General features: G+C 42.3%; 1 protein-coding gene and 1 long non-coding RNA gene across 4 annotated transcripts; one reads left to right on the top strand and one right to left on the bottom strand.

Moving 5' to 3' along the window:
- Nucleotides 1-1,580: 1,580 nt before the first annotated feature.
- Nucleotides 1,581-22,025, bottom strand: Cd274 (CD274 molecule). 3 transcript variants are annotated; one of them, XM_028764067.1, is made up of 7 exons: nucleotides 21,992-22,025; nucleotides 16,372-16,437; nucleotides 14,423-14,764; nucleotides 8,680-8,964; nucleotides 6,795-6,905; nucleotides 5,267-5,326; nucleotides 1,581-4,236 (listed from the first exon to the last, which is right to left on the bottom strand). In XM_028764067.1, the coding sequence occupies exons 2-7, from the start codon at nucleotides 16,421-16,423 to the stop codon at nucleotides 4,214-4,216; spliced, it is 873 nt and encodes a 290-aa protein (XP_028619900.1). In that variant the 5' UTR covers nucleotides 16,424-16,437; nucleotides 21,992-22,025; the 3' UTR covers nucleotides 1,581-4,213. The 3 variants fall into 3 exon arrangements, with proteins under 3 accessions (XP_028619900.1, XP_028619901.1, XP_028619903.1); XM_028764068.1 differs by lacking the exon at nucleotides 21,992-22,025 and adding an exon at nucleotides 16,922-17,269; XM_028764070.1 differs by lacking the exon at nucleotides 5,267-5,326.
- LOC114618357 lies at nucleotides 16,928-23,610 on the top strand. Its single transcript, XR_003710948.1, has 3 exons — nucleotides 16,928-17,209; nucleotides 21,116-21,242; nucleotides 21,929-23,610. It is a non-coding gene; the product is annotated as an uncharacterized LOC114618357 (long non-coding RNA).
- The last annotated feature ends 929 nt before the right edge of the window (nucleotides 23,611-24,539 follow it).

Below are 24,539 nucleotides of genomic sequence, written 5' to 3' on the forward strand. Positions count from 1 at the left end.
TCCAGAGGTGAAGTTTCCAGGGACTGACATAGTGTGTCACTATTACAAAGATGCAGATCTTCCTTTACAAACACCCAGAGTCTGTCATGTTATTAGGTACACCCATCGTGCTTTGTGAGTATCTGGCTTTAAGAAATTGTCCAAGGATCACAAGCTTCTTTAAGTCTTATTGCTGAAGAAGTGGTCGAGAGAGACAACACAGTCAACGACACACACTTTCTTTAATGGTGACTGTGGTGTCGTTTGAAAACTACAGATTTCCTATGGTTCCAGGGAAGTCTTGGGTCTGAGCCCTGAACTTGCTTAGTTCCCAGTTTCTCTTTTTTCTCTTCAGAGACTGAGGACTGAAGGACATGCAGCTTCATGCTGCTGGTGCATCTCCATGTACACTGATCTGAGCGGGTTCTCAGAGCAAAGCCCTTCACTTCCTCTACTCTGTGGGGCCACTCTTTCTCCTCCCACCCACTCCAGAGCTCCATTTTGGACAGAAGAATTTTGACAGTCTTCTTCATATTTTATTAAACTTTTAAAGCAAATGAGACTGAAATGTAACATATCTTAAAGATTTATTTCTATTTTATGGGTTTGCATGTTTTGCCTGCATAAATGTAGACACCATATGCATGCAGTACCCACGGGGGCCAGAAGAGGACACTGGATTGGCTTGATTGCCTGGAAGGTGGAAGGTTATACCATCTGAATGCTACAAACTCAACTTGTGTCCTCCGAAAGAGCAGCAAGTGCTCTTAACCACTGAGCGCTCTCCAGTTCCTAATAAATTTTTAAATAAGTTATTTTGATAATACTCATCATTCAGGATTCAACAGCATGCTATATGAACATAAAAGCTGTGTGGGAAGAAAAAAATAAAGTCAGGCATGCAGATATTCTAAGAGACTTTTTTTTTCACTGGAGGTCAAACTGAGAATGATTTGATTAAAAAACAAATCCCAGCTGCCCTGAGCTAGCTATGTGCTGTCCTGCTGTTCCCAAGCTCCACTGTCCACTGTCCAGCCACCACTCTGCCATCTTCCACCAGGCTTGTCACACAAGCAGCAACCAGACAGAAGCCTAGTATAACTGTCTGAGAGGCTTCATCCAGCAGTGGATGGAAACAGATGCAGAGACCCACAGCCAAACATCAGGTGGTACTTGAGGAGTCTCGTGGGAGAGTCGGGGATAGAACTTAGCAAGTGAAAGGGGTCAAGGACACCATAAGAAGACCTAAAGAGTCAACTAACCAGGGCCCATGGGGGCTCACTGAGATTGAACTACCAAACAAAGAGCATGCAGGGGCTGGACTTGGACCCTTGACATATTCACAGAAGATGTACAGTTTGGTCTTCATGTGGGTCCCCTTAACAGACGGAGTGGAGATCTTCTCTGACTCTGTTGCCTGACATTGGATCCCCTTCTCCTAACTGGACCCCCTGGTTAGGCCTCAGTGGGAGAGGATGTGCTTAGGTCTACTATGACTGGATATCCCAGGGTTGTGTGGTACCCAAAGGGGCTTCCCTTTCTCTGAGGAAATGGGGAGGGGGTAATGGGAAGGAATTTTTTTAAAAAAGAAAAGACAGATGTTTAATAAATAAAAATATCTTATTAAATTAATGCATTACAATGACAATCAGATGAAAAATAAAATTTCCATTTATGGTTATACACAACACAAAAGAATAAAGTGCCATACCAATCCAACACCATAAGATGGTATTAAGATTTCAAATAAAATGAATAAATAGAACGTGTTGCCCAGCCAGATCCTTTCTTAAACTTCATACAAACATGACATTAACATGAGAATCATCCCTTAAATAAGCATGTGTGAACAGGTAACAGAAGGAGTACCACTGGGGGTTCTGATATGCCAGTCTTTGAGACAGGATCTCACTACGTAGCTCTTGCTGGCTTAGAACTCACTCTAGAGATCAGGCTGGCCTCAAACTCACAGAGATCCACCTGCCTCTCCCTCTGCCTCTGCCTGCAACTGGAGACATGCGCCAACCAACCCTGCCTGTTTCTTCAATGTTGACATGTGGCAAAACAAAGAAAACTGTAAGAAATTTCTAGGTTCTTCTTCCCCTCCACACCCAAGAGAACACTGATTCTCAAGGCCTCTAGGAAATACTATCTTAGAGGCCCTCGTGGTGAGGAGAGGAGGTGGCCTTCAAGGGTTCACACAGAGCTAAGGGGCTTTTCCAGAGCAGCCAGCAGTCAAGGAGCAATGCTGACATTTCCAGGGAGAATCTGTAATAACCGAGTAGAGCATCTGTGTTTGAGAAAAGAAGTGAGGGAAGAAACAAGAATGGCTCCAGATCTACTTCTGCTATGGAGATACAAACAAAGCTCCCCCTTGGTACTGGGTTGACTCAGTATGCCCTGGGGACTCATGGTCTTCCTTTGAGAAGACACAGAACAAGCTAAACACAAACTTGGTGAGTATGTGCTTTATAAATGGTGTCTACCAATACAGGCAGCAGTATCTGGCCTAGACAGTGTGAGAGGTGCCTAGAGGAATGGGAAGAAAAAAAAAACCCTAGATATGAGGCAGTTCCCTTTAGATCAGTTCTGGAAGCAATATAAGTATCAATACATTAAATAAAAAGGGCAAAGTACACAGAATATGCACACTGAGCTACCATTTAGAGATAGATAGGTAGGTAGATAGATAGATAGATAGATAGATAGATAGATAGATAGATACTTTAACATATATTTCTATATATTAACTGTCTTTGGGAAAATATATGTGCAAAAAACAATAGTAGTTGCTTCTGGGAAAGAAGTATCGTGGGTAGGCTGATGGAATTTTTTTTTCCTCTCTTGGGGACCACTCTGAGTCAGTTCCCTGTCAATTTGTGTTTGGAATGTATGTGTGTCCGTGTGCAGGAGGGTGCACTTAGGTGTGTATTTGGACTGTGTGTGTGTGTGTGTTGGCATCATTTCTCATCTCCTGTAAGCCTGGAGCTTACCAAGCAAGGCAGGTTGGTCACTGAGGCATCTGCCTGTCTCTGCCTCCCTAGTGCACAGATATACGCAGCTGTTTTTTATGTGAGTTCTGGGAATAAAACTCAGGGTTTCACACTTGTGAGGAGAGTATTTTACCAACTGAGCTATCTCCTCAGATGTCAATACCATTTAAATAGGAAAATAATTTTTAAAAATTCAACAAGAATGTATTCAACAAGACTAGACCCTTTCTGGAGAACATGAGATTGTACGGCAAGGAAAACAACCAGAGGTTGTTATATAATGCTAGACAACGAGCTGGAGAGTTACTTTCCAGTGTGTTGAAAATGCAGACTCCTTGTTAATGAACATTGCTTCAAGTACTGAACACAAGCAAATCCGACCTGTACTCTGGCTTACATCTCTATGCTCAGAGGACAGCACAGTGCACATGGCATGATGTACAATGCTACTTAATAAACAGTTTTTAAATTAATTTCTTAGCTACAAATTCTATCCTGAAAGGACAGTGGCTGAAGAACAGAAATCTGAGAGCTGTTATTCTGTGGGCACGTTGCTTAGTCACTCAGCTTCTTAGCTGTGAAGTGAGTATTACAGAGGTTAGCACATGGGTTGCTATGGTGGTGAGGGTTGCTACGGTGATGAGCTAAGAGTTTGAGTGTTATACCCGACACCTGTAAGATTGATACAGAACGACTGCTACTGCAGAGCCTCGAGGATTGAGAATAAAGATTATTCAAGTCAGACAGCAAGAGCCAGTCAAACACCCATGTGACCTCCATGTTTCCTGCTGGTACTAGTAGTTCCAGAGGATGCTAAGCAGCAGTTGAGTTTCGTGACTACATTTTAACATCATGTCTTCAGAATTCACCAGTCATAACCACATGCCCACAGCAAGAACACACAGACTCAAAATAAATAGAAGGCACTCATACTGCAACACTCATGACTCTGTCTCTCATCCCGACACTGGGTAGAGGAAAAGGTCACTTGTGCAAGGACCAGCTGTTAAGTCAGGACTTCTCAAGTCATTTTCCAAGGTGACTGATGGGCGACTTGCTTAGCAGTGTCTTCTGCAGAAATGTCCTTTGTCCCAGGCTCCTCTTCTAACACTTTTTTCTCTCGGTTCTCTTCTCTTCTCGGGTTCCATTTTGAGTCCTTGGACCCATGTCCCATGGGCCCCCTTCTTTCACAGACTACAAGCTGCCAATCCTGCCTCGACGATCAGAGGGTTCAGCACTGCTTACGTCTCCTCGAACTGTGTATCTGGAGAGTGACCATAGTATAATAATTTCACAGGGTCAGGGAATATGGGGGGGAAGCATATGGTATGTAAGAAAAATAAATTTGATGTCTGCTAGAGCATATAATAATGTTGCAGTAAGACAGAAACAAATTCTACCTATGTCTGACTACACTTACATGATGAAGGATGACTAAGCATCCTTGCTTGTCTGGGACTGCCCTGGTTTTAAAATGGAAAGTGTGCTGGGCTGAATGAAATCCTCGGTCCTGAGCAAGCAAGGCTGGTTCCTCATGGTGATTCAGCAGGATAAGCAGTAACGTGCATGAGGGAACCTGCTTGGGTCTGCCCAAGTTAGTCAAACCACTTTAATCCTAGGCTTACTGTTTCGTTTCTAACAACATTAAAATGAATTAGAAACAATATAACTTATTAAAAAATAGTTCAGTTGGCCGATTCAGCGTTTTTCACTCTTATTAGACATTAGGGGCAGAATAAATTGAAGCACGTAGCACAAGAATGGACGTCTGTGGTAAGTCTGTGTGTTCCTAAGTGCCTCACGTTATCTTCTCAGGCCTGTTTTCTCTACTATAAAATAGAGATGATTCTCATATTTATCTGACTGTTTGGGGGCAAGGTGATGAAATGAAATGCCATATCCTACACATGAAACAGTTAACAGCTAACCACGCAACAGAATCATTTGCTTAACTGCCCATTCAAATAAATCAACCGTGTCCCTGGTTGCAGGGCTACCACACAGATGCAGCAGTAGCAGCAGCAAACCCAGAATTTCCTCAGATGTGGGAATTCTGAGGCAGAGGAGCCAGCAGCCCCCATAAACAGCCTCCTTTAAAAGGAGGGAAGATCATGACTAGCAGGTTTCTCTTGTCACAGTAACTTTTTCTGTTCTTCCTTTTGCTTTTTTTTTTTTTCTCCTGTGTGGTTCAGGCTGGCCTACAACTCCCTATCCTCCTGCCTCAGACATGATGCTTGGTTGCTCTGTCCCTCGAGTTCCCTCAGTTTGCCTTCTCTTCTGTTACTCACACTTACCATTTCGGGTTTGTGAGTTTGTATCTTTGATGCCACATTTTTCCACATCTAGCATTCTCACTAAAGAAGAAGAAATCAATCTTAATTCCTCATAGCAAGATGCTACTACATCCCACAGGGACACGACTTTCAACGTAAGGTTTTTAGGAGACACTGATTAATCCCTAATCACCAGGCTTTTAGTCCGAAAACTTCTTTATTTTAGGTCTCAAACCGTAAAGTTAATTATTCAACAATTTAGGGCACATACTTTGATTCTCAGATGGTTCTTAGGGCTGTCTACTTTGTTTCCCACACTTTCCTCAGAGATGTCCCGTCCCACATCCTGAGTTATCTCATCACCTACCAACTCTCTGCTTTTCTCATCTTCAACCAAACTTTCCAGATGCTATTTGGCAACGACTGCTTCCTTGTGCAAGTCCCAGGCTAGTCCTAATCCAGATGTGTCACTGAAGCTTAATCCTCACATCCTGGCAACTCTGGCTTATTCTCTGGAAGTTTTGCTACCTCCCCAGTTACAACACTTTCCTCATACACCCGCCCTCCGGAAGGGTAGTGGGGAATTCCTCTCTGACGATCATGCTCCCTCCCATATTCTATTTCCCTATTTGGCTTCAGGCAAGTCCACATACCATTGGCTCACTCCATATACATTTCACCGTATTGGTGAAAAGGTTTACTCTAAGTCATCTTACATCGGGAAGGCATTATTTGAATATATTTATTTTTCTAGATTTTAGTCATTCTTATGGGTTAGTACTGAAATCAATATATGGAAATTAATTAAAAATTATGTCATTTTGTCTTCAGAAATCTTGAAAAAAAAATGCTTTGTGGTAAAGATACCACAGCTCTTTGCAGACAGAAGTGTTTTCTCTCTTAGGGTACCCAGAACCCAAAACCCAGCTCAATAGGATGTTGTAAGGAATATAATACTTGAAGTTCAACTGGAACCAACAGGCACCACAGTGCTCTGTCTTCAGAGTCTGTAAAAAGAAACCTTATGGCTTTCTTCTTCAGCCTCCGTTGCTACCCATCCCCCACCCCTTACCTTCAATTCCAATTAGAGCGTCTTCCTTGTTGTCTAAACTTGTGTGCTGCCCAGCTTTATTGTGAACCGCTGAACAGTGAGCCTCACAGCGCCCCCTTGATAGCTAAGTCTTTTAGCTTCCCTAAGCCCTTGTCCAATTCACACCTCTCCAAATTACAACAGGGTCCAACACCACACTCCCATGGTAGGAGATGCTTCAGAGCAACAATACAAGCAGGACTTAAGGAAGACTCAGCACTCCAGAGGCACTGCTAACTGAAAGGCAGCCTGTGTAACTGAACGATAGCCCAGAGAGGGGAAGGCAACACCTTTCAAGTCAGTGTTTCCTGGAGCGGTTCTGCTACTGTGCAGGATTGGACAGCACCCTGTGATGTGGGGCTGCTCTTTTCAAGTCAGGGTAGGACCTCTCTGGCACTGCCTGCTCAAGGTCATGGTGAAAGGACTTTCCTGTGGGCAGTGCAGCAATGGAAGAAATACCTTGTTTTCTCAAGCAGAAGAAGACCGTGGACACTACAACCAGGAACAAGAGAATGGATCCCAGAAGCACCCAGTGAGTCCTGTTACGTGGGGTATGTGCTGCAGGCCATTCTGAAAAAGAATAAAGAGAAGTTGACAGAGGTAAAGCTTTGCTGGGAAATAGTCAGGAGAATGATCACTCCTGAAATCTAGCTTGGCTTTAGGGTGATCTTCATTACTGAAAGGTAATGGCCGGGGAAGGGTTGGAAGGAGAAGACATGTCTCCTAAGAAACTGGGAGCAGCACAGAGAACTCCAGACCTGTGACATGTTTAGCATAGTGCCACAGAAAGTGACTGTAATACTAAATGGTAACCTTAATGCAGTAACTCCCTTGCACACTCTTTAATATGGACACTAACAGCCGACTTGGTGTGGAAGGCCGACTCCGGGACATGAGAGAACAGGGGCACTGTTAAGCAGCTTCTGTCTTCCACACCTCTGGTCAAGATCAGGGACCACTGCGTGTTGGTTTTCTTCCATGTTTGAAACTCTTGGGCACTCTAGTCATTGGCTTCTCCCTGATACCCTGTCTGGAGTTTTGTGAAAGAGAAAAACGGGTCCCATGGCTCTGGGATGCTCTGGGATTGCTAGCCCATCTCTTGTCATAACTCGGCTCCTATCATGGGTTCATCATCCCTTGTTTGTTTTGTCTTTGAGGCAGGGTTTCTTGCAGTCCATACTGGCCTTGAACTTGCTATACAGCTGAGGACGACCTTGAACTTCTGAGGCTCCTGCTTCCACCACCCAAATGTTTGGATGATAGGTGAACCCTATATAGTGAAGTTTATATGGCGCTGGGGTCAGATCTCTGTGGATGCTAGGCAAGAGTTCTTCCAACCGAGAGATGTCTCCAGCCTCATAAAACATTTAATGGCAGGAAACCAGCAATACAGCTTTTACAGAAAGATGCCTTCCTTTTTTTGTTTTGTTTCTTTGTTTTTTTGTTTTTCTAAACTTGTGTGGTCCTTTTGGCTCCAAGCCCATCCTGGGCTGTATTTTTCACATTGGTTGACTTTCTAATGTAGTTTTATTTATCTTCTCTAAACTTCATAGAGCTGTCTCTAAACTTCAAAGTATTGTTGACATACACTGGGGAGATAGATGGAGGCAGAAGCAATTCTCCTCAGAGTACCTCTGGATTTATATTCCTGTAATGGTCTGAGCCTCTCATCAGACTGTCTCCCATCCCCCCTGTTTCAGAATCTGAATTTTAAAAACAGCTGAATTCTCAAATGACTTTCATATACTCATTTTCTACAGCTCGTTCTATCCCTACAATACCCTTGCCTGGGGAGTTATAACCCAGCTAGTAGGTTGCTCATAGACATAAGCTTCATGTGCTATACACAGGCAGACTTCAAGGAGTTGAACTATCAGAGAACGCCCTGAAGAGGAGGATGGGAGGAAAGGCCCCTTCCTGCTGGATTTTAAGATACAAAAAACCCAATGCATTTGTTTCCTACTCCAGCAGCCCTGGAGGGAAGAGAGCAGCTTTGATGTGGCAAGGTTTACATTCCTGAAGCAGAGGCAGAGTCCATGTTGCCTGTGGTACTCCAGTTACAAGAGCATTTCCTACACGCAACTGTCACCCATTTCCTGGAGCACAGTGACTTATGTCCTATTCATCTACAAATACTCAATGACTAACATACAGTCTGTCAGGAGCAAATACTTAATTCTTGCTGAATGTTCCTCAAGTAGCATTAGGGCTTACACGCAAGAGAAAGAGGAAATAGAACACATCTAGCAAATGTAAGTGTAATGTATTCATACACTCAGTCAACTATTGCTAAATGACTGTGACAGAGGCCATCATGCTAGGAGTCCGGAAACAGGAAACTCACCTGGGATGATCAGCTCGGCTGTGTAGTTCTCCCCTGACTGTAATCTCCAAAAGGTACAGTAGAAGACATCATTAGCTGTTGTGTTGACCCTCAGACTGCTGGTCACATTGAGAAGCTTCTCCTCTGTCTGGGAAGTGGTGACAGTTTTCTTCCCACTCAGGGACTGGCGGTCACTGTTTGTCCAGGTTACTTCAGCTTCTGGGTAACCCTCAGCCTGACAGATTAGTTCATGCTCAGAAGTGGCTGGATCCACGGAAATTCTTTGGTTGATTTTGCGGTACGGGGCTAGGTCAGAAGCAAAAAGAGGTCAGGGCTCTCCCATCTTTGGGCTAGACACACGGCTTTGTGGTGTCTGCTTACAAAGAGTATCAACTCAGGCTGGTTATTGGAGAAATATGTCTCCAGCTCTGCTATTTTGACAGCAGGGAGTGGGTGTTAGCCTGCCTCCTGTCTTCTGTTCAAATCTGGGCCATGTTCGGGCTTCAGGAACAACCTCATTGTTGTAAAAACCATATCAGGGTGTTTACTGACCTCAAACTAAATGTACCAAATTAAGTAAACTGTTATCTAGAAGCCACAGGTCTTTCTACCTAAGTATAAATAAAACATATCTATTTCCTTAGCAGTCATTGTCCTACTCATGATTCTTTAGTGAGCCACACAGAGCCCGGGATAGAGACTGAGATCCCCACTCCATTACCAAAGACATAATAAGAGCTTTGTAACAGGGTATTGTCACAGAAACTTGACACAGAGTAGCTAAGACAAAGCAAAGCTGTAATATGTTTGGATGCCCATGAACCAAGAAAACGACCACCAAGAAAACAGGTATAATTATGATTTCAAGTAATAGCTTTGATGAGCACAACAATTTGTGTTGTATTTATCACATTCAAGAACAACTGAAGATGAGACCACGATACATTAGTAAATTGGCACATCAGGAAATAATGTCACGGCAATAGGGTCTACGCTGACATGTGGCCCGTGACTTAATTTTTCTGGGAAGTTAAAGGATTAAATTTAAAATCACTGTCAATGATAAAACATTCAGAGTGAAATATCTGCTTTCCATTTTTGTTTTTCACACGTGATGACGGAAGGAGAGCTGTGTTTCATCAGGAAGACCATGGTGAGCAGCTGATGGTGAATTCATCCACAGCTGACTAAACCTCCACAGCCTCCATCTCTAAGGTGAGCATGTCCATGAGGACACAGGCAGGAAACACCAAAATCTCCACCTGCACGTTTGCTATAGGATCTGTAAAATTATTTATGCCTCATAAACATTGATGGCTGTCACTCAGTCTTAATGTCTGCTACAGGAAGAGGGGAGGGCATCGATTCATATTTGGGTTACTGTAGATTTTTCCAATTCTCCTGTCTATTTTTGTTTTGTTTTGCTTTTGAGGAAGAGTTGCATGCAGACTAGGCTAGCCTTGAATTTGCAGTGTAGTCACAGGTAACCTGCCTCTACCTCCTGAGTGCTGGGGTCACAGAAAACTGTGTGCCACTGCATGTGGTTTTATGCTGTGCTGGGAATCACATCAGAACTTCATGAATGGTAGGTAAATACTCTACCAACTGAGTTACAGGCTCGTCCCTCTTGTCTACTTTTAACTGAACTCACCATCTTTAAAAATAAGCGCAATATTAATATATATGTATATATATATATATATTACATTTTCAGAGTGTACCATGTGTCAGATTGACTCAACCACATGCAATCAGTGAGTCATTTCCTTTTGATCTTTACAGTGACAATTTCTTATAATACAAACTATATATATATTGGTACCAAATATATCCTTTATAATAACATACAAGTTTATAGCACCTAAAGACAGAGTAGACAAGTTTTGTTTGTTTGTTTTCAATCCTCTGGTTTAGCTGTAGAACACTGCCACTACTGTGATCAAAACCAGGAAAAGTTCAAGTCACTTGTAAAGCCTTTCTGTATCTTGATACACACTCCAGAGGAACAAAGATAGGCAGCAAAGCAAGGTTAGGAAGGGTGTAGATTTTAGAGATGGACTAGTTAGGTTCAGAACCTGGCTTTATGATTTTATCGGGGTAGAATTTAGACAAATTGCATTATTCCTTTGGTCCTCAATTTTTAATGCCTTAAAATGGGAACAACAATGCTACATACCATTTAATCTAAGATGCCACCTATGGAAAGACACATTCAGATTTGAAGGATATAAATAGGGGGGGAAAAAAGCAAGCAAACAAACCATGGTCATGAGCAAGTGCCTCCCCCAGAGTCATGTTAAAGATTAAATGAATTCATATGAGCAAGAAGCCCAGGGCACGACCTCACACATTATAGGTGTTCTGTGAGTGTTAATTATAACAGTTACTCCTGCTGTTCGTAGGCAGATTAGGAGGACCGTGAGCACAGCTGTGGAGGATCATGAGCACAGCTGTGGAGGACCGGGAGCACAGCTGTGGAGGACCGGGAGCACAGCTGTGGAGACCATAAGCACAGCTGTAGAAGACCGTGAGCACAGAAATTTCCTCCCATTTTCCATCACTACTTCAGTGGCTCATGAGGAACAATCTAAAATTTCCCACATTCAAGCCTATTCATATAGCAAATATTTAAGTCAATCGGTTTTTTTTTAAAAGCATTCCTTCAACAAACTCTGTTTTCTTTTCTTATTATACTGGAACTTCATTCTATGTCAAGGCCAAGGAGTACAACAATAAAGTCAACCACAACCCCTGCCCCTGCCCCTAGAGTTTGTGCTCAAGAGAAGGAAGGAGACAATAAATATGATGTGCCGAGACATCTTAGATATGGATATAGAAAAGATTTAAACAGGGCTGGGGGATCTGGTGAGCCACAAAAGTCCTTAATTGTTGAGCCATGTGACTAAAGTGTTTCTTACAGCTGCTTAGTACCATCAAATGGACACGTCACTCTTTTCTGATATTAAGTTCGGTGTTTAAAGCCGAATGTTTTTCAATTAAAAGCCAGATGCCTGAGGGTCTTCTGTAAACCTCTGAAGGTATAACAGTATCCAAAGAGATGATAAAAACTGAGTTAATCCAAAACTACACTCTTTCAGATTTCAGTTTTGAAATGCTTCACCTATAAAACCCCATGGTGAGTGAACTCCCTGCAGGGAAGCTTCACACCACAGGCTGGCAGTGATGGGAAGACGCCAGCAGCCTTGCTGTGAAATCATTTGCATAGGGCATAGTTCAGGAGTTCTACTTCCTTGCCATGGAAACCTTTTACATGCCAGCCACCACGGTGCTAGAAACTGAAACCAGGGTCCTATACATTCTGGGCAAGTATTCTACCACTGGGCATGTCCTCAGTCCTGTTCCTAGTATTTATTTATTTATTTATTTATTTATTTTATTTAATTTATTTAGAGAAAGGATCTTGCTACATTGCCCAGGCTGCTCTTGAACCTGCTATCTGATCGTAGTGCAGACAAGTCCTAATTGTGTGATTCTCCTGCCTCAGTCTCCCACATAGCTGGGATTACAGATTTGAGCCACAACACCCACCAAAGCCAAGGTTCAGAATCTCGGTCTAGACCAGTGAACCTCCCAAAGCTGCATGCAAATGGCAAGATGAACTGGGAGTAAAATGCCAACGGAGAGAGTTCTAAAAGAAAAGGCAATAGTCACACAGGCCTTCAAGTTGGCTTGGTCATCGGCTTTGCCCCATCAAAGATCCCTCCATGGAGAAGCCATCAGCTCCAGAAGGTTGTCTTTGGTATCAAAGATATCATTGAGCAGATAATCTAGAGTAAATTCTTCCTCACCACAAAGTCACCTACTCCTAACAAACCATGAGACCTCTGGACACAGAGACTTACACTCTGCTTCCTTCTTCCTGACTGCTAGCATCGAGCTCCTTCCCATGCCCAGCAACCTTGACTTCAAATGTCTTGGAACAAAACAGAAGCCTGCTATTTGCTGATGTACTAGTACATGCTCTAGATACTAACAGTCATATCCCGAGTCTCCTTTCATGAATGTCACAAATGAAGAATTATAAACGAAAGGTAATGGAAGTTAAAGCCAAGCAACAAAATAAGACAAGTGACATCTTTATAACCATGGAGGCGCTAAGCGATCCAGCATCAGAGACCCATTAATATACTGTTGAATGGTATATTTTCCCTAATCTCTACATAATTTTGAGTTAATAACTGTCACGATCCTTTATGAGAAACATGAATTTTTCCTATTTATAATATTGACCTTCACACTAGTTTAGGAATAAAAAGATCAAAGGAGACTATCTAATTCTAGCCAAATAGTTTTAAAGTTATTATGAAAACCAAAAGGAGCGGGCAGATCATCTGCAATGTCTGCCTGGAGAAGACGGGCTCAGCTGAGTGTCGAGCAGGCAGGAGTTTCCGCAGACCACGGAAGGGACCAGAGTCGAGGGACACCACTGTGGGAGGGAGGCATATGAAGAAGAGAGCCCTGGGGATTTCTGGTCCTGGTAGGCATTTGCACAGGCCTGGGACAAGCGAAGCGCTCAGGCCTGCACAGGCAGCCCAACAGTGAAAGCAGGGGTGGTTAGTAAGGTGTTTTCCTTCCCTTAGTTCCAACCCAAAACTTTGAACTCAAGTGACTTGATGACATTTCTGTGGCTTGTTATCCAGGAACTTACACTCATGGTTCCTCCTCAGCACTCCCAGAGATACAGGCCCTCAAAATGAATGTACACCTGCTGACTACAGCCTGACCATCTCCGTAGAAGAATGGCTTCTTCTACACTTAAGACCCTCATTTCTCATCCTTTAGGGATTAACCTTAAGTTGTTACCCTTACAGTAGAGGATATAGCTAGACAGATAAAATAGACAGATAGATATAAAGGTAGATATGCACATGTATATACATATATATTGTATTTATATATAATAAGTGTATATATGTATAGGTATGTGTGTATATATTAAACTTTGCATGATATATGATATATACATATATATTAAAGTTTGTATGAAGATAGTCAAAGGAAGGAAAATGTGCTAAGCCTGATATAATAAATATAAACAGAAATCCAATCGAAAAGTTATAAAGGGATGTACAAATAGTAGTTTATATATATATATATGTGTGTGTGTGTGTGTGTGTGTATGTGTGTGTGTATGTGTGTGTATATACATATATACATATATATGTGCTATGGAAGATGGTGCTTAGGGAGCAGGGACATTTCTATGATTCTATTTCTTTCCATGATATCCAAATTACTTGTAAATATATATCTATGTGTGTGTGTGTGTATGTATACATGTTTACAAGTAATTCAGAAAGCTTGCAGAGATGAAATGTCCGGTTTTTGCTTTTTATCATAAATGCAATATATATAATTATATATAGTATAGTATACATTATATATTATACATTATAAAATATATACACATATATCTTATTGTATATTACATAGTTATATATATATACATTTGCATTATGATAAGAAGCAAACACCTGGCATTTCATCTTTACAAGCTTATGGTACTGCAGAGCATGGCTGTGTATTATCTGGTACTGAATGTCAAGTCACGGTGAAACACACGGTGCTAGGTGTTTTCACTGGTGGAGTGTATGAACGAACGAATGAGTGAACGAGCGAGAAAAAGAACAGATTGCTGTTGTTCTGTGAGAAGTGGGTGTGAACTTCCAAGGATGAAGAGCTCACAACATTAGGGAGATGTTTTAAATAAAGACGAAGCCTTCCTCATCCGGGTAATTCTTACCGTCGACTTTCACTGTGATTCGCTTGTAGTCCGCACCGCCATAGCTGATCATGCAGCAGTAGACGCCTGCGTCGCGAAGCTTCACGTCTGTGATCTGAAGCGCAGCATTGCCCTTCAAAAGCTGCTCCTTCGGCAACGAGGCTCTCCCCCTGAAGCTGCTGTGCTGATACTTTAGGTCCTCCTCCCCCTCCACAAACTGAATAACTTGCTCATCTTCCTTCTCCCAGTACACCACTAACGCAAGCAGGTCCAGTTCCTGTTCTACTGGGAATCTGCATTCAATCGTGACATTGCTGCCATACTCCACCACGTACAGGTCCTTTGGAGCCGTGATAGTAAAAGCTGAAAAGGAAAGAGGAACAGCCTTCAGAGGACAAAAAAACTCCTCCAAACACACTTGAAAAAATGAGTAAAAGGTTACCACCACTTTATCTAGTGAATCACATGAACACTAAAATTTTTCTTTAAAATAACTTCACGGGGGGGGGGGGAACACAAGCAATCTAGATTTTCCATTTTTTATTGGGTATTTTCTTTATTTACATTTCAAATGTTATCCTCTTTCCTGGTTCCCCACCCCACCTCAGCCCCTGAAACCCTCTATCCAATCCCCCCTCACCCTGCTTCTAAGAGGGTGCTCTCCCACCTACCCACTCCCACCTCCCCACCCTGGTATTCCTCTACACTGGGGCATCGAGCCTTCACAGGACCAAGGGCCTCTCCTCCCACTAATGCCCGATAAAGCCATCCTCTGCTACATATGTGGCTGGAGCCATGGGTCCTTCCATGTGTACTCTTTGGTTGGTGGTTTAGTCCCTGGAGCTCTAGGGGATCTGGTTGGTTGATATTATTGTTCAAGATACAATTCTCAGACCACATGAAGCTCAAGAAGAAGGAACACCAAAGTGTGGATGCTTTAGTTTTTCTTAGAAGGGGGAACAAGATACTCAAGGGAAGAAATGGGGAGACAAAGTGTGGAGCAGAGACTGAAGGAAAGGCCATCCAGAGACTGCCCCACCTGGGCATCCATCCCATATTTAGTTACCAAACCCAGACACTATTGTGGATGCCAAGAAGTGCTTGCTGCCAGGAGCCTGATATGGCTGTCTCCTGAGAGGCTGCCAGGGCCTGACAAATACAGAGGCGAACTGAGAACCGGGTCCCCAGTGGAGGAGTTAGAGAAAGGACTGAAGGAGGTGAAGGGGTTTACAACCCCATAGGAAGAACAATATCAACCCAGTCTTGTTTAAAAGGAACCAATAAATAAAAACATATTATCCGCAAGACCTCTCCCTTGGATTTTCAGTAGTCACTCATAAGAAACAGATCATCTGTCAGTTCTGTATTACTTATATTTTATATTCATCCCCTGGGGGTGGGGGGTGGGTTTGTTCATTCGTTCATTTGATTCTGGTGCTGGGATTGCATCCAGAGCTTTGTATACTCCAGCCAAGTGTCCTACAACTAAACCACACCCACAGCTCCTGTATTTTCCTTCTTCTTTCACAAGTAACGTATTTATGAAGAAGAAGAACTAGAATGTGCTTTTTATAAGCAAAGTATATTCCTTTGAATTATCTTAGGGGATGGAGTGATCACTCAGTAAGTAAGTGACTTGCTGTGCAACACAATGACCCGAGTTCAAATCCCCGGAGCCCAGGTAAAAGCCAGGTGCAGTAGCATGTGCCTACAAGCACAGTGGGCTGGGAGGTGGAGACAGGAGAACCCCGAGAAGGTTTTGAGCCAGCTGGTCTACAGTACTCAGCAATGAACAAAAACTAAAGAGACCTTGCCTAGCAAATACACATACACACATACTCCTTCAACACACACACACACACACACACACCCCTCATATACATACACATGCCCCACAAATTAATTCCATTTTTAAGTCATGGCTAAAATATTGAAAATATAGAACCCACTGAAAAGATTTGGTGACTTACCCCGTAGCAAGTGACAGCAAGCTGTGAATATAATAACAGCAAATGTCCTCATGTTTTCGGAATTATCTAGTAACAGGAAACACAGAGAGAGGTCTGCTTAATTCAATAGCTGAGCAACGAGACACATATATAAATAAGCCCTAAAAGCCAGTCCAGAAAGCACAGATGAGCCAACTAGAACTGAAGCCACTCTGCTGGCTGGCCAACGACCGATTTGCAAGTGTGGAAACACAGGTGCAAGGTTGAAAGTTCAAGGCTTTCATTTTGTAACTCTAAGCCATGTAGAACCAAGGGAAAAGAAATCAGTACGGTGTGATGAGCATCTTTACATTGAGTTATAAGCCCCCCCATTGATAATGTACATTCAAAATCAACCAAGAACCCCCCAACTCCCCCCCACAAACTATATCATACATTTTTCAACATTTAAATATATTTGAAAACTAAAGCCTGCTTTAGGCAAAGCTTCAAAGCCGAGACAATCCAGTTTTCACTTTCACTTTTCAATGCTTCCTCCTCCCCCCCTTAAAATCTCACCTCTGCCTCTCACCTATTCCAAATGATAATTCTTTTCCCCAGTAAAGAGAGCACAGGTGTGGGAAGGAAGGAGAAGGCGATCTGGCCCGTTTACTCTAAGGTCTGGATGTCTCAGAATCACTTCCTGAGATTGAGCTGCCTGAATCCTAGTCTCTCCTCTGCTGAACGTTTTCCTAATTCACTCAGCAAACACTGAGTATCTTTTTCTGAGTCTGGCACTGTTCTGGGCACGGCTGGAGCAGCAGGGAGGAAACCGAAGCCATTTTTCCTTGAAACTGATGTCTTACGAGGGTGGTCGAAGGTGAGTGCTACATTCTAGTCAATCTAATAAGCAACATTTTCCCCTTCTGTGTAATTCACATGTTTACAACTTTCATGGGACAGTCAGTTTTTCCTCCTAGTGTCTCTCTGACCTGTGTGCTCACTCAGTCTGACAGGTGTATAAAGCCAACAAGTAAGGCTTCTGGCATCCAGCCTCTAAAACTCAGTGAGAAAACTATACATCCAACAAGAGGAAAACGAACAAGAATCTCACATAGCTCAGAGAATAATACATAAAATTGGAAAGAATGCTCTCGATAAGAAAGTATAAGGAAGATCTGTGATAACATTTGGACCTTTTGCTCTACCAAAATTATAGATTCCTCATAGGTAGTGTTAGTGAAGATACAGTCACAATTTCTTGACCTTTATTGGTAAGGCTGTGAAATTGTATAGCTTCTTAAAGGTCAATTTGGTAACCTGTTAAAACTATAACTCATATGATCTCTCTATTCCAGTCTTAGAAACTCATCCTAGAAAAAATAAACTCCTATGTAACAGGGATGAGGCAGCTAACAATAATCCCAGACTTGAAATACCCCATGTATTAGCTAATAAAACTGTATATACTGAAAATACCAAGAGGGAAAGAATTTAGTACATGCATAAGGAATGATTTTGCAAAGAAGTAGGAAGGAATTTAGAGGTCAGAATATGAAGCAAAAATATACTTGTGTTATAGAACAGTCCCACCCATCTTGAAGACACTGCCTGACAGTGATTATCTGCAAAGGTAATTGTGACTTTTATAAGGAGGACAGTTAAGTTCTTATTTATTTATTTATTTATTTATTTATTTATTTATTTATTTGGTTTTTCGAGACAAGGTATCTCTGTGTAGCCCTGGCTGTCCTGGAACTCACTCTGTAGACCAGGCTGGCCTCAAACTCAGAAATCTGCCTGCCTCTGCCTCTCAAGTGCTGGGATTAAAGGTGTGTGCCACCACTGCCCAGCACATTTATATTTTTAAAAAAGATTTATTTACTTATTTTTGTGTATATGAGTACACTGTAGCTGTCTTTAGACACATCAGAAAGGACATCAGATCCAATTGCAGATGGTTGTGATCCACCATGTGGATGCTGGGAATTGAACTCAGGAACTCTGGAAGAGCAGCCAGTGCTCTTAACTGCTGATCCATCTCTCTAGCCCACATTTATACTTTTTTAAAGGGAGAAAGAAAGATAGAAAACGAGAGATGAAATCATATTTTTTTCTCTATTTTTTGAGTGAATAAACATTTTCCTTATACTATTGGGAAAAAAAATCATTTCTTGTGAAGGACCCTAGAACTGGAGCTCAAACATCTTCACTAAGGCAGGATGGCCCTTTCAGTTTATTTTTATGGTTTGTTGCTGTTGTTGTTGTTATAAAAAATTAATGTAAGCACATTACAAGCACATTCTCCATTAGGGAACATTTGGTAATATTGCCTAACATATTTATTAGTTGCCAAAGCTTGCTTGGGAAAGAGGAGAGCTGCTACTGGTGTGAAGAAATAGAGACCCTAGATGCTGCCAAGACCCCGCCCCCAAGACCCCCCCCCCCAAAGCTGCAGAGATTGAGAAGGCCTACAGCACCACCAGTGCTAAGCTGGAGAAACGGTGACCACTCTCAGCACGTCTGTCAGTAGTTTCCGTTCGCCTTTTTTCTCTACCCTTTTAAAGATTGATTTATTTTATGTTGAAGAGTGTTTTGTCTAGGACTGGAGAGATGTCTCAGAGGTTAAGAGCACTGGCTGCTCTTCGAAAAAGTCCTGAGTTTAACTCCTAGCAACCCTATTGTGACTTACAACCATTCTATAATGAGACCTGGCGCCCTCTTCTGGGCTTCAGACATCCATGCAGGCAGAACCCTGTATAAATGATTAATAAATAAATCTGGTTTTGTTCTTGTTTTTGTTTTTTTAAGAATGTTTTGCCTGCTTGTATGTATGCTTACCAAATGTGTGCCTAGTGCCCTCAGAGGCCAAAAGAGGATGTCAAATTCTGTGAGGTGCGATGGCTGTGGGTCCCCTGGAAGAGCAGTAAGTGCTTTAAACCTCTGAGCATCTCTCCAGCCCCAGCTGTTTTACACATTTAATAGCCATTTTTTTTGTTGTTTTTGTTTTGTTTTGTTTTGTTTTGTTTTGTTTTGTTTTGTTTCAAGACAGGGTTTCTCTGTGTAGCCCTGGCTGTCCTGGAACTCACTCTGTAGACCAGGCTGGCCTCAAACTCAGAAATCCACCTGCCTCTGCCTCTCAAGTGCTGGGACTAAAGGTGTGCGCCAGCACTGCCCGGCTATTGCCATTTTTAAAATTTAAGATTGTGGCATAATTTCCACAAGTTTTGTGTTTAATGAACCCTTACTATTGAGCTCCTTTACTGTTACATGTTGGATCTCTTTGTCTCTTTTTTCAAAATCACAAGTATTTGTGTATTTGGCCAGTGTTTGGACAAGTACCAGTTGCATGCCAGGTCCAAGTTTAGATCTGTATCATAGACTTCCCTAAAGAGAACTGCTGATCTCTTTAAAACTATGAAAACTATGAAAACTGATACCACTGCATCTTCACTCAGCACTGACAGTACTTTTTAAGTTTCTCCCTTCCAGTTCAATTCTTGAAAAATACAACTTGATTTTTTTAAAATAAATATTTAGTTCTTCATAATTATCTGATTACTTATTTTGATTGTTAAGGTCATGGGCTTCTTATTGGCTATTATAAATCCTTGATGTTAGAAAAGGCCAGATGCATCCGGGCAGTGGTGGCGCACGCCTTTAATCCCAGCACTTGGGAGGCAGAGGCAGGCAGATTTCTGAGTTTGAGGTCAGCCTGGTCTACAGAGTGAGTTCCAGGATAGCCAGGGCTACACAGAGAAACCATGTCTCCAAAAAAAAGAGAGGAGGGGGGGGAAGGAAAGGAAAGAAAAAACAAGAAAAAGAAAAGGGCAGACGCAATAGCATCTGAGAGACTGGGGCAAGAAGATCTTGTGTTAGAGGCCAGCCTGGGCTATATAGTGAGACTCTGTCTCAAACAACAACAAAAACATGAAAATAAAAGCAAACAACAACAACAAAAGCAAAAATAAGCCAAACCAAACCAAGGACATTTACAAAAAAAAAAAAAAGCAAAATGCAAAAGCAAATGACTCATTATTAGGCACGTATCTCTGCAATTCATCTGCCCAGGCAAATGGGCAGGATGACATCCAGGCCTGTGAGGACAGTGTTGCAGTGAGGCTGTGGGAGAAATGGCCAAGCCGAGTACCAGTCACACCGAGGTACGTGACATCCATTGAAGGCTATGCCTAATTTTTCCAACGTTGATGGCAGATTCAGTTTGAACAGTAATCTACTGATTATGAGTCTGCTTTAAAAGTTTAGTATAAAACCTGAAAGGTGATGCGTTAGGTCTGACAGTCACCTTCTTCAGAATCATATCCTCTCCTCCCTGGCTCTCAGGGTGCAGCTGTGAGCAGTAGAAGAGAAAAAGAGGAAATTCAGGGACCATGTAAATCAGCATGGTCTTTGACCTCTAAACCTGCACCTCTTAGTTGAGTTAAGAGCACAGGATCTTCTTCTCCCTCTGGCAAGAAACTGTAACCTTTCACAAGTTCCCAGAGGAGATCTGAGAGCCTTTCACAAGACAACAGAGTATAAAGTGAAGAAATGGTGGCTCATTCAAGATGGGGAAATAGGTTTGTCCCAGGGGAAGTCCAGATGAAGATCATGGAACACCACTTCTCTATCTTCCCAGGGTGTGTTGTGGGGGGGGATGGATGGGAGGAAGCAGATGCAAGCTTCTTTTCTCAAAGGAAAGAGTGAAATTTTACCCAATTTTCAAATTCTATCAAATGATCATAAACTCTGTGCTCAAATTCCTCCCTTCTCCATCTGTCTTTAGAGTAACATGTAACCACTGCCGTGTCTTCCTGTCTCTGCTGCTCCGCTGGGAAAGGTGAATATTTTCAGAGAATAAAGTTCTCCTTAAACACTGCTGGTCACTGTCATGTCAATCATCTCATCCTCAGGTGGGTTTTTTTTTCCCTATACAAAGTCCTTTCAGATACTCAAACATAATGAAGTCCTTATACATATAAGAGTTTATCTAAATGAATACCCAGTTATATTCCAGGCAGTTACGTATTCAGATGATCAGTGGATGACTGAGAGTAAGGCACTGTAGCTAGCCTGTGCATTCATCTGTGGGAGAGTGATGCCCTTTAATTACCCAGCACAATGGAATACAGCAATTTAAAAAAAAAAACAGCTAAGTAATCCATAGGAAAGCACCTGCAATAATTTATTCAGATTTTAAAAAATAAGATAGAACACTGTACTTTTACCTCTTATGACAACCCCAACCTAAACTTTAAAATAGCTATGGTCACTGTGTCTAAGGACTGTTTGGGGCATTTTCTTCTAAAAATCCTTTAGGTTCTCTGGGCAGATAGAGTAAAAATCTTAAGCTTCAGCATCCAGGACCTTAACAAAGGAAGGGACTTGAGAAGATGCTTCAAGTGGAAAGGCTTACCCAGTCATTGCTAACAGTCAAAGTTGCGCTAGGATCAATTCATCATCCCTTCTGACCCAGCTACCTACCCTCAAGATCCTCAAGATAAACACACAAAATTGCCAATTCTGAGTTCTTAACTTTGCCAGGACACCGGCTCTGCTGCCTGCTAACTCATCGTGTTTCCCTCTCCATCCTCAAAAGGTCGAGTGATTCTGGCTCTCTAAAGTGCCCTGCAAGCGGATTCCACGAGAAGATGCTCCCTACCTGCAGGCGATGAGACTGGCGACAGTAGACGCAGCCTGGCTCAAGGCTTGGGGACTGCGATTTCCTGGTCTTATCTCGAGCCAGAGCCCCGCCCCCTCACGGAAACCTCGCCCACCTCCGCTGACTCTAAAACCGAAGCCACCCAGCAGCTCTGAGGACAAGCTTATTCCATAGGATTTCCTGCAGATGACTTTAGAGTCAGCTATGGGACAGATATTCACAGTTTATAGAAAAACGAAACTAGGGTCCGGTTTGATGGCACACGCCTTAATTCCAGTACTCAGGAGGCAGAGGCTGGTGGATCTCTGGTCTATAGAGAGAGTTCCAGGACAACTGGGCTACTTCAGAGACCCAGTCGTTAAAAATAAAAAAAAAAGAAAAAGAAAAAACAAACAAACAGATAAACAAAAGCTATTTAAAAACGAAACTAAAAGTGAAAGTGAAACTAGCATTACCTTTCTTGTAAATCAGGTTCCCTGAAAGAAACAATCCGGAGTAAATAACTCAGCTGTTTTTGGGGTGGGAGTGGAGCCTGGTATCCAGGGTAGGAGAGGGAGGGTGTGCATGGAGACCAGAGGTCCACATAGGTTGTCTTCCTCTACAGCTCCCACCGTGTTTTTTTGAAAGAGGGTCTCTCATACTTAACCTGAGCTCGCAGCTGGCTAGACTAGCCGGCCAGAGTGCTTCCAGGGGTCCCCACTCCCGCCTCTGGTGCCAGCACTGGGATCTCAGACATGGGCCATCTCTGCTTTTATTGTGGGCAATGAAGATCCGAATTTCAAATCTTCATGCTTGAGCAGTGAGCGCTTTAGAAGCAAAATATCTGAAGTCATAAAATCTCTGACTTAAATTTTATCTTCAGAATCCAGACACTTTAAAATTGCCATCCGGTTCCCCATCTTTCAAGCCCTTTCTGGATACCTGAGTGACAGTCTTGACATAACTTTACATATAGAGTTACACAACCTATAGAGTTAGTAACAGGCAAATGACTCGGCTTTAATTCTAGAAAGTAGGTGTGTCTGTATAATAGGAAATATATTTTTAAATCGTGGATTTGGTGACTTCCTCAAATTTCCTCGACATAATGAAACCAGTTGCCTTGCCCTTCAAGAACTTCCTATCACGAAATGTGCCCTTTGTGAGCGCTGTGGACCACTGCCGCTCTCGGGATCCAGGTGGGGAAAATCTATTCTAGGTGATGTTGAGAAAGCCCTTCTGCGAACTGGAAATGTGGGCTTTTTCCAAGACAAAAACCATGGGAACTCCACAGAGCACTGTCATCATTTAAACATTTCACTGTTGGACTTCGAGGACCTTCTTCATTCTCTGCTTTCCCCACGAATTCACTAAAACTACTATCCTAAAGTAGTGCATTGAATGAATATTGGGGTGTCCGCTGGGCTTGGTTGCAATGAGATTTTCACATTCTCAAAGCATCTCCATTTTCAAACGTGGAAGTCATTGGAGATGACACTGCCTTAAGTGTCTATAGTGACTGTGGAACTCTCAACAGCATCAATAAAACTGGAATAAGAGCAGAGCCTCAGCTGAGATAGTCCCTCTTCCAAATGTCTTTTGAACTCCAATAATAGAATAAAGCAATTTTCCTAACCTCAGTTGGCTGACTGAAAATAAAATATAGACTTCATGTGTGGAAATCTAGTCCAAACATATATGTGTGTGTATACATGCACAGACAAAACGTAGTTCTAGTTAATAGTTCTTCTCTTTAAAAAGATAGCCAAGACCCAGGACATAAGCTTTATGATATGTTAGTGACTATTCAGATCTGTTTAAAAAAAAATTTATCTTAGAGACTCACTCCTTAGCTGAGTCCTCTTGGTTTGATAAGGATTTGAGAGGTGAGGATTAAGTCATACCCTTAGCAGTCTCTATGATGTAAATTATTTTTTAAAGCTAGAAGGAGTGAGGTGGTTTGGTTTGGCTTGTTTTACAAAAACATTGCATAAAGTCCGGGAAGGCAAGTGCTGACTGAACCTGGTCTCTCTGAAGCTCTCCATGGGAATTGGGGGCCCGCTGCTTTCACTGATTTGCATATGAGTAATCTGAAGAGCCATCTCCCCACCACACCTCTCCTCCACCTGTTTCTACTCCTCTGACATCTATTTATTTTCCCATGAAGTTGATCATGCCCCATTAATGAAGTTTTGGTGTCCTCCAGAAATAGAAAAGGAGGATGTGACTTTAATATATACATACATCTCATCATAATCGTCATCATCAGCATCATCACCATCTCAAAAAAAAAATACACATAAGCCAAAATAGCCTAGGAAAGGAGAGAAGTATCCCTGAAAGTGATCCGAGTTTTGTGATTTGGACAAAATAAATAGAGAAATGGTCAGACAAGAGAAAAACAGTGACTAGCCAAGGCTGAAGAGTGGAACTTATCTCTAATGCCATCTCTAACCTCTGTTTCCTGTTTATAGCCCACCCGGTCTATTCATTTCAGGGAGATAAACCTCCTTACTTCTCACATTCTACTTAGTTGACGATGGAGACCAACCGTAAGGCAATACAGAAA

The sequence above is a fragment of the Grammomys surdaster genome, unplaced genomic scaffold (assembly GCF_004785775.1).
Source record: "Grammomys surdaster isolate TR1022 unplaced genomic scaffold, NIH_TR_1.0 141, whole genome shotgun sequence".
Taxonomy (NCBI): domain Eukaryota; kingdom Metazoa; phylum Chordata; class Mammalia; order Rodentia; family Muridae; genus Grammomys; species Grammomys surdaster.